This window comes from Chondrus crispus, genomic scaffold (assembly GCF_000350225.1).
Source record: "Chondrus crispus Stackhouse genomic scaffold, scaffold_185, whole genome shotgun sequence".
NCBI lineage: Eukaryota > Rhodophyta > Florideophyceae > Gigartinales > Gigartinaceae > Chondrus > Chondrus crispus.
In genome coordinates, this window is record NW_005179064.1 from 7,730 (window position 1) to 17,486 (window position 9,757).

Sequence of the window (9,757 nt, forward strand, 5' to 3'; positions counted from 1 at the left end):
ACGTCATAAAATAATTGCGGGATACTGTGCAGTACTGTATGCCTACCGTACAATAGGAACAAAAACTGAAGCCCCAGTTATAGAAATTAGCCCATATAAGTTTCGGAAAACGACTCGTGCGCCATATTCTGTAACAAAAACAAACAAAGATGGTACAGTATTGCTGTCATGGATTGGCGAGTGACTGTGTGACTACGTCTCATCATACGTGTCCCGGTTGTGTCGTCCTCCTATGCGTCTAAGATATGTTTCCCCCCGCTAGGTATCGGTGGGGCCCGGGGGGGGGGGGGGGGGGGGGGGGATGGACACCCGAAGGAAATGTACGTGAACTCGCAGAGGGTTCAGCAACTGATCAAGGAGTTGAAAACAATTGGCGTGTATGAGAGTTGGAACGTTTTGCGCCAGACGGTAAATTACTGACAGACACGAGAATACCAAAGACTTCAGTTTCGACCTTGTTGAAAGCATCTAGGCGGCTTTCTTTAGAGTGTAAGGAGCATTACCTTGACCAATCCGCGCGAGAAGATCTCGGGGTGTGGACCTGGATATGAATAGCGGAAATAGAATAGCGGAGATACTGTATAATTTTTCCTCTCTTTGTGACCAGAAAAGCCACACTAAAAACAGTTCCGCACGACAAAGCCATGAATTGTCGCGCATCATCCTGCTGCATTTTGTGACTTGATAAAGGCGCGAATCTTGCAACATCATATAACCCCCTTTCACCATGAAGCAACTCTTGACATAAGAGTTTGCCTGAATGGAATATGAATGTGGCTGTTTCATGAGGTACAAGACGATCAAAAGAAGCGTAGAGAACCGTTGTTCACGAAGAGCTTGTCGATGAGATGGACTGCAACAAAGATGGAACTACAGTTGCGGTAAATTGAAACTTCGATACAAGAGAAACCCATGAAATGGTTCTTCCCATGTAGAGCCCGTGCCGTATGTGTAGTGGCCGGAGTGGAAGTCCGAGCACGCATTTTCAGTAGAATGGATGTACTCTTTCAACGAGTCCATTATACGGCAAGCCTCACGCGGTGGTGGAACCTTCCCAATGCGAGGGCAGACATTAATAGAGCACCCACGGAAATGTGTAATGTGTAAAGCCTGTATAGTCAAGCTGTCCACCATTCTTGATCAATATGGGGACGTAACCCCTTTTTTTCCAAAGTTCACCGCACATCCAAAAAAATGCATTATAAAAGAGAAATCCTTGTCGAGAGGCCGTATCCGAACAGGCAGTTATCTTCGATGTTTAGTCGAAGTTCTTTCACGGTCTTCCTCTGGGATGGAGCACAGCTATAATTATCTTACATCGGTGCTTTTCAAAACAGCCTGCGACAATATCAAATACGGTAGACGCAGTGCAGCACTCTTGACCAGAGGAATAAGGGCAGTCTAGCCAGAAAACTGGCAGGAAAATAGCGAGAAATCATGATCTTGGGGGCTTGGGACGGTTCCAATTTCTATTTTCAGGCGGGGTTTCCGGGCTGAAAAGCGGACGAATCAAAGTGAAGTATTTCCAGGGGCATTAGAGGGACGGGACATGTAAGCCTGGTCTTCAACAGGATACGAGGTGCTGATCCGCGAGTTACAGCAGACAGTTGGGAGGACAGGGACTATAAGGGTCGCTGTACATGCATGAGAACGGGTGTCGAGAAAGACCTATATTCTGCTGATGGGAAGCGTCTTCGATAGATAGTAGACGCCTGTCTGCCAGTATCAGCGTCGAACTTGCGGAATAATCACGGCTTGTTCAGGGCTTCATCGAGATGCGAGAGCCAAATCAAAGGCTCGCTGCGAGAGAAGAACGTGACCGTGAGAGATTAGCATTGTGTTAGCCAGCGGACGATGCGGTGATGATGTTTTCCCGTGAAGCTTGTGCAGATTGCAGCCGAAGCAGGCAAAGAGTAGGACAGAGACCAGTGTTTTGGCCAAAACCGAGAGAAGACGGAGGCTGCAGAAAGGTCGAGTGAGCGGGGACTGGGGGGTGAAGGAGAGAAGTGGTCGCGATTGCATTTGGTTAATAGAGGGGGTTTTAAAGCGACCGGATAAAAGGAGACGAGAGAGCTGCATGTCACGCAGGAGGGACACCTTACGGAGCTTATGAATTAATTAAAAATACTTGGGACCTGCAGCGCGTGTCGTGTCACACTCGACATCCCCATTCACCAGAGCCTCGAGAGCGCGCCGTTGGTGCTATTGGCAACCGTCTCCGGCTGCCTTGGTCCCCTGAAGAGGCGTGTGGAGCATGGTCTTCCTATGTGCAACCGTATGCCTCCCGCTCCCCTTTCTGAGTCTCTCTACCGCTGGAGATCGCTTTAAAGTTCCGGAACTCAGTCGCACGGCAATCCCATCCTCAACACTCGCAACCTGTGGGAAGGACGCCCTCCTTCGTCTTTACAGCCTCAGGTGTTCCATTCCACATGTTCTCCCTATAGCGCCACTTCCTTCGATTCGTTTCAAACCCTTGCCCCAGAACGGTCTTCGTCTTCAAACACAGGGACTGGACTCCATTTAAACAATAGCAACTGCACACGATGGAATTTGTGTCATAGTGCACAACAACACGGTCATGCAACACATTCAAGCCACTGCCTCAAGTCACTCCCACTACTACATAATAGGCACGCCATGTGCAAAATCTCGATCCCTATAACTGCATGCTCTCATACTTGTAAACCAGCCGAAAGCGCCCCGTCGCAGAGCACCGCTATGAGAAATATAGAACTTCTTCACCCCAACGCAATCCCATCATGCCTTGTTCCTGTCCTAACATAGCGATAAGTCGCTTGTGCTACACCTGGCATCGCCGTGGCCTCTTCTGAGAATCAGACTGACTCGGATTCCTCCTGTACGATATCTTTAACTTTGTCTTCCATCCTGAACTTTTAGTCGCTGCGGGTGTTCCTCTCTCTGTTCTGCCGGCAATAATCAAGCAACCTCTACTTCATTTAACCCATCCAATCTGCAGGCACTACTCCCTTCCATGCGCTCTTGCGACTATCGAGTCTCCTATCGCCCCTGAGAGAAGCCACGCTTCTTGTCGACGCTAACTCATCTGTGTCACTCGCAAGTATCCCAGAGAGTACGACCTACGCGTTTCTGCACCCTTTCCCTTCCCATAGTTACTCCCGTTGTTCATCGTCACATTCACCGCACTCGCACGCACTGAGAAACTCACGAGAAGGCGCACTGTCTGTCCTCTTCATAACTTTTCGAACATCTGCCTTTCACCTTTCCCTCGTCTTCGCTTTCGCGGGAAAGACCTTCGGAGATGGGTCGCACCGATGAGTCCACTCCCATGGAGGGCGTAGAGCTTCCGTCACGCTCGAGCAAGGGTTCATCTCTTCGACGAATGCAGTCAGAATACCATCCGGGAAGCATGAGAGGAGGTGGTCACCGCTCCTCGCACCCTATGACTTCATCGCGACGCGAATCTTCAAGAGGAGGCTTCTGGGACACTGTCATGGACAGAAAGGACGGAGGTAGTGCGCAGCTTGGCTCAGGCTCATCATTCCACATGTCAGGGAATTCATCGCCCCCTTCGCATATACACCCAGCGCAGTCTTTTCATGTTGGTTCCTCGGCGAGTAGTCGGGTTTCCTCAAGACATTCTGCGCCAAAGCGTTTCGCATGCACACAATGCAACTCTACGTACGGCAGTCCCAAGGAGCTTCAGATGCACATGATTCAGATGCACACGAAGAAAACCCATGAGTCTGATCGGCCGTACACCTGCGAGGTCTGCAAGAACAAGTTTTCACAAAAAAGTCACCTCAATCAACACAGGCGAACAGTCCACGAAAAAGTGCGACCACACGTCTGTGATCTTTGTCCCAAAGCGTTCGGCAAGAAATACGACCTCGCCTCCCATAGAGACGCAGTACATGCGAATGAGCGACGTCACCAATGTGATTTTTGTGACAAGAAATTCGCAAAAAGGTCAAATTTGACACGACACAAGGAGAAACTCCATAAGAATGGGACTTACTCACGAAAGTAACCAGTACACAAGAGCCCCTCTTTTCTCTCCTGTCCAGGGTTTTTACTATTGAGTGATCTTTCCAAAACCGTAGTCTTGGGCAAATCAACTTCCTTCTTGCCCGCCACTTGGACAGGTGGGCAGCCATTGCGAAAGCGAAGTGATATTTTCGGAGGCGAAACTTTCTTGTCAATACATGCGGTGAACAAGCCACCCATCTACGACTACAGTACATGCCCCCAAGTAACTGCTGAAAGATGAATGCGAAGATGACACGCAAACCGGGAAGCAACTTCAAAAAGCGATTGAGGAAACTTGGTGTAACAGAATAAACATAGAAAAGCGTAGTTGGAATAGGCATGTCTACCAGTTTTCGAATGAAAGAGCTTCCCATCCCTGCGGTGCGACAATTTCAAAGAAACTGTCAGAGGGGGGAAGATCAGGTGCCCTTGCAGTTATTATGTTGGCTGAACACTATGTATCTTGAACGGACACGAACGTTTCTGTTTTGATGGCGTAGAGTCTGCGGGTTTGTGGGTTTCCGCGGTGTCATCGAAACGCGGCAAGCTGCGTGTTGAAAATGTATGTGGAAAAAGTAACGCGAAGGAATGCCGTGACACGTGTCCTGGAGATGTGTGTTTCAATCCATTCTGCTGTTTCGGAATTTTTGGTGCGCAACTCCTGCGTACCAGTATCCTCTGTACTGTACTTTGAATGAATGGCCCTGGCATGTATCGTGAAGTTCCGTCATTGTACAACCGAACATACTCGGGCTATGGAGCACTCTTCGCCGCGTACTCTGCAATGAAGCAAAGCGATATGATATCAAAGCTTGCTCCGCTGTTGTGGAGTGTGCTGATAAGCAATGTCGTGAGACACAAAAAAATGCGCCATTTTCGTACTCTCTGACTCTTTCATGTTCGCGTTGATGGACACAGAATGCATCACTATGAAATACATGTCATACTGAATGAAAAACCTTCTCGTCCCACCTGGTGCGCAAACTTCACGGCAAATCAACAGCTCGTATTGTACTTTTGGTAAACGTTCACAGCCTCACGCGACTACACGATTCCAACTGACAACGTGTACCAATAGGGCACTCCTGCTGACAAGACTGCATTCCACTAGACCAGTGATTCTGAAACTCGGATCAAGCCTAGCAGAACAAAACCTTTCGTCCTCCGACGGAAAGTTGTTGGGCGCTGTTGATACTGCGTCGCCCTGTTCCGTTTATTTCAATTGTGCGCAGGTTGTATTTCGTCGAGACTGTCATTTCAGTAGTGGAATGAGGTGATCGAAGTTACACAGACGTGCGAGCAACCGCTCCTTTTACACGCTCAACAGCGCGCCACCCACCTCGGGGTGGATGTCAACCGTGACTGCACAATCATAGCTTCTTTGATATGATTGATGAAACTGTGGGAGAGCGAGTTGATGGGGTTAGATGGTAGCCACGCTCGTCGTGTGCAGTGGCGGGGAAGGGAATGCTGACTTACGCCAGAAGTATATTTGTTGGATATCTGCGCGTCACCTCCAACACGGCAAAGGGCTTGCATTCTTGATTTTCTCACATGGAGCAGTTTTACACTCTCACCGTCTCGTATGTCGATCAAATCTCAACACCTCGATATGTCTATTTTTGTGATGGAATGAACGAGAAACTTGTAGGGCAAATGGTTTCAATGAGAGAGGCACCAACTCTTGGCAAGCTCTCGCCTCATTGTTGCACCGCGGACCTCCTCCGCTTGACAAAGGGACCTGTCTGTGCTTCAGGTGGGCCGAGAACATACAAATGAGGCTGCTCTGCACGTGTCCCCCCATATACTACGACGCGAACTTTCAATCAGAAACATTTCATGCGCGACCAAAATGTTACACACCGGTTCGCAACGCACTTCTCTCATTTTGTGAGTGTTTGAGGTACAGTCCATCCTTGTTACATTCCGTGCCTGCTAAATCCATGAATACTGATTTGACTCACTGACCATATTTTTAGACTGTACATGAAAAGTCTTGGCTGGTATTATGAACGAGTCTATGCATCATGGAAATCATGACTATGGAGGTGTTTCTTAATATTTTCCGTGAGACGCTGCTGATCAGATAAACTGGAACGTTTGCATCATCATAAACGTTCCATGCCTCAACAAGAAGAATATCTCGAACACTACTCGACACTCAACGACCTCGATCAGTTTTTGTTGAATGCTGTAACTTGAAGGGGTAATGATTGCCTTTCGTTGAGCCAACTGCCACTTGAGACTGTGATCGACCGTACTAGCACAAATTCGTCCATTCAAAAGTGCCCCTGGCGAGTGGAAGTACGTCAGGAACCACCCCGGGATAGGCCTGGAAGTTACTTGAAGCCATTAATTTCCGCTTGACAAAGTTTCTTTGTGTAGAATATGCAAACTTAGCACTGGCGCTGCTTGCATTACGCAAGAAAATAACCCTTATCACAGAAGTAAACTCATACATGTTTAGTTTATCCTTCTGTGATGCCGTATATTCAAAAGCGCATTTACAGAGTCTCGGTAGTTGGTAGGAGCTTCTCGTTGAACGCGATGACAAATCAGGATGCTCGATGCAGATAAGTAATAACATCCCCAGGCCATGCGTGTCGACCAAGCACAATATCTACATGCCCCAGTGAACAGAAAAATGGACATGTGCGTAGGGGCGAATCAACTTGAAGTGTCTTCACTATGGCGATACAGTGGACCAAATTACAGTTCCTCCAAATCGAAGGGGCTTCACCGATGGAAAGAAATGATAAAGCGAGAGGCAAGTCTTGAGGGTGACCGACCTTTAAACTTGAACTAGGAAGAAATACTTGAGAGTGGGTGCCTTTCGTCAGTCGTCGATTTATCAATTGCGTCAATGTCTCGGTATTTGGACACTAATGCTGGAGGTTCTGTGGTGTGGACCTCGTTTTGTTCCAGAACTTCTGGTGGGTGATACGCAATTACGAGAAGGTGCGTATGCTGTCTTATATTTAAACGGCGGTTTGAGGCTCGTCTATAATTCCTCTCCCGCACATTACTTCGAGAATCCACCCTTCTCAAACTACTGCCAGCCTTCAGGTTTAGGGAAATCCAGTGCAGACTGTGTAATAATAGGAAAAAGGAGTGGCACGAGACATGACAAGAACACAGGAGATTTGATTGCGTTTTGGAAGGGCCGCGTCCAGTATCTCGAAAAGACTTACAAATGGCCTCGATTAACTTCGATTCTAGTACACCACGACACTGTACTACCATGAAGATGAACTCTGATGCAATGACAGTTGTCCCTCAACAAGATGCTTGTATTCAGAGGCTTTATCGCAGGATTAGTTTTCAACTGAACCTTGTTTCTTGTTGTCACAAAACTATTACCACTTCTGTGATGGTGGTTTGCCCTTAACGGTAGTGCAACTCAGAGGTTTCTTTAGCATCTCTGAGAGAAGGTGAGATGGCATTTTATTCTGAGTGAAATACGTCTCCCTCACATCTTCCCATCTCCTTCTCATCAACATTGACACTGTGACAGCGGGGAGATGCGACTGTTTTGGAAGCAAAAACTCTCGGCGAAACTCATATTGCGCTTGCCCAAACCTATAGACTGATGTCAGTCTATAGAATCGGGACACAACTCTACGTTGTCAACAACGATGTTGACAACGTAGAGTTGTGTCCCGATTTGCATTTTAAACTTAAAAAGAAGATAAACTTAAGTTTAAAATTAAGTATGAGCCACTTCAAACTTGAATAGGAGCTGACTGTCGTTGTAGATAGACTACCCTTCGTAGAAGACTACCCTTGTAGAAGACTACCCCTTCGTAGAAGACTACTCTTCGTAGAAGGGTAAGAGCATCCCTATCTGTTTGGCTAAATTTGATGGCTAAATGTGTAAAATTTTACGTTTGAAGATACCCAAGGGTAGTGTTTCTGTGCGCAACAATATCCGTTTGGGAGTAAATTTGAAATTGATGCTGATTGAGCATTGCGTACGAGGGGTGCAGGGCATCGAGTACGAGAGGTACTGTATTGTGTCCTCTTGTCTTTTGGCCAAGTGGGCGTTATGTAATTCGCGTCTCGGTCAAATGAGCAAATTGTCGCCATCCGGCTTCCCATACAGTATAGAGATAGATATACCCAAGAAGGGCAAAATGTTGCAGATAACCAGCCCGATAGTGTCGGCTCGAGGGCCTCAACCACCGGTGTGCGACTGTCTGTTCAATCATTGCTGAGCGATACAGCGACAGCGCTGACAGTAGTGCGGTAGTCTGCCCTCCAGGGCCCGTCGGCGCCAAGTAACGGTAGTACAGTGTGCGAAACGCAAATAAATACACCCATCGTCGAGCGGGTTTTCGCCAGATGCAGGCCGATAACATAAAGACGCCCACTCTATGACAAAGCAAAACACACGATGAGTCCGATTCTGGGCTCAGATTTGCTCAATCATAAACGCATAGACAGATATCTTCAAAAAAGTATGCGAAACGCAAATAAATACGCGAAACGCTATAGAGTACAGTAGAAGAAATGTCTTTATTCTAGTATTTTGTCGCTCGCCCTTGTCCATCCAGCACTGCAAGCATACGCCGCGGTATGCTACGATAGAGCTTCTGTAGCAATTCGCCACTAATTGTTGCCCATACATCCTCAATCACCTCCTTAAGCTGCTCTATCGTATCGAACTGACGCTGGCGAAGATAGACGCGACGAGCCATGATTCCCCAAATGTTCTCAATAATATTAAGATCAGGAGACTTTGCGGGCCAGTCCATAGTTCTCACACCCTTCTCATTGAGCCAAGAGCGCGTGAATCTCGACCTATGAATAGAAGCTCCATCTTGCTGGTAAACTCAGTTCTCCATTTCCCCATACATCTCTGCGGAAAAAGGCAGTAGGGCCTTGTCCAGGGTTTCGCAGTACTTACCCGAATTTTGATTTCCATTTAAAAACACCAAAGGGGATACCCCGTAAGGAGAAATGGCTCCCCAAACCATAACTGTAGCTCCTCCATTTTGCCTCTTAGAAAAAAACCTTTCATCTTTGCGCAAATCATGCCAATAGCAGGCATTTCCATCCGGTCCGTCGAGGTTGAACTTTTTCTCATCGCTGAAGATGACTTTGTTCCAAAAAAAGCCCCCCTTGCTTATAAAACGGCGCACCCATTTGAGCCTTTTTTCGCGGTGCAGAGAAGTCATCATTGGGGCGGTCTTCATTTTTCTATACTTTAGATGTGGCGTTGCGCTTAAAATTTGTTGAATTCTGCGGACTCCTACCGGCAAGTTGAGGTCTTGTTTTATGTCTCGAGCTGAATAGTTTCCCGTGGTTGCCTTTCGAATCATAGCCTTTTCTTCCCGGACAGTCAACTTTTGACCAGTTACATGCGCCCGAGACCGTGCAGTGCGACTGGGATTCTTTAAAAAGCGCTGCACAGCTCCTACGGACCTTCCCAATTCTTTCGATATGTCCCGTAAGGACATAAGCTGATGATGCAGGGCAAGGATCTGGCCCTTCTCGAGGTCGGTGAGCGGCGGGCCTCTTGGCATTTTTAATGCTAGTTGATAGTGGACGATGAGGTAGGAAGACGTCAAGTGCCAGTCGGTATAGTACTGTGTCCTTTATTGTTTTGAAATGAAGACTACACGCCAGTTGCCCGCACTTTTCGATACTGTATTCTATGGCGTTTCGCGTTTTTATTTGCGTTTCGCATGCGTTTTTATATATAGCGGTCGATGCGTTTATAATTGAGCCAATCTGAGCCCAGAATCGG

The 9,757-nt window shown here is 47.5% G+C and overlaps 5 protein-coding genes across 5 annotated transcripts; 3 read left to right on the forward strand and 2 right to left on the reverse strand.

Annotated features, from left to right (window-relative positions):
* Positions 1-997: 997 nt before the first annotated feature.
* CHC_T00003298001 (hypothetical protein) lies at positions 998-1,405 on the forward strand. Its single transcript, XM_005714728.1, has one exon. The coding sequence runs from the start codon at positions 998-1,000 to the stop codon at positions 1,403-1,405; it is 408 nt and encodes a 135-aa protein (XP_005714785.1).
* Positions 1,406-3,236: 1,831 nt separating this feature from the next.
* CHC_T00003299001 (hypothetical protein) lies at positions 3,237-3,350 on the reverse strand. The gene has a single exon (XM_005714729.1). The coding sequence runs from the start codon at positions 3,348-3,350 to the stop codon at positions 3,237-3,239; it is 114 nt and encodes a 37-aa protein (XP_005714786.1).
* An 11-nt stretch (positions 3,351-3,361) lies between these two features.
* CHC_T00003300001 (hypothetical protein) lies at positions 3,362-4,009 on the forward strand. Its single transcript, XM_005714730.1, has one exon. The coding sequence runs from the start codon at positions 3,362-3,364 to the stop codon at positions 4,007-4,009; it is 648 nt and encodes a 215-aa protein (XP_005714787.1).
* Positions 4,010-4,717: 708 nt separating this feature from the next.
* On the forward strand, positions 4,718-4,897 carry CHC_T00003301001 (hypothetical protein). The gene has a single exon (XM_005714731.1). It carries the CDS (start codon positions 4,718-4,720, stop codon positions 4,895-4,897), a length of 180 nt encoding a protein of 59 aa, XP_005714788.1.
* A 3,943-nt stretch (positions 4,898-8,840) lies between these two features.
* CHC_T00003302001 (hypothetical protein) lies at positions 8,841-9,533 on the reverse strand. Its single transcript, XM_005714732.1, has one exon. It carries the CDS (start codon positions 9,531-9,533, stop codon positions 8,841-8,843), a length of 693 nt encoding a protein of 230 aa, XP_005714789.1.
* Between the last annotated feature and the right edge of the window lie 224 nt (positions 9,534-9,757).

Coding starts and splice junctions, on each gene's coding strand:
- CHC_T00003300001 (XM_005714730.1), top strand. CDS start 3,362: ATGCAGTCAGAATACCATCCGGGAAGCATGAGAGGAGGTGGTCACCGC.
- CHC_T00003299001 (XM_005714729.1), bottom strand. CDS start 3,350: ATGAACCCTTGCTCGAGCGTGACGGAAGCTCTACGCCCTCCATGGGAG.
- CHC_T00003301001 (XM_005714731.1), top strand. CDS start 4,718: ATGTATCGTGAAGTTCCGTCATTGTACAACCGAACATACTCGGGCTAT.
- CHC_T00003302001 (XM_005714732.1), bottom strand. CDS start 9,533: ATGCCAAGAGGCCCGCCGCTCACCGACCTCGAGAAGGGCCAGATCCTT.
- CHC_T00003298001 (XM_005714728.1), top strand. CDS start 998: ATGTACTCTTTCAACGAGTCCATTATACGGCAAGCCTCACGCGGTGGT.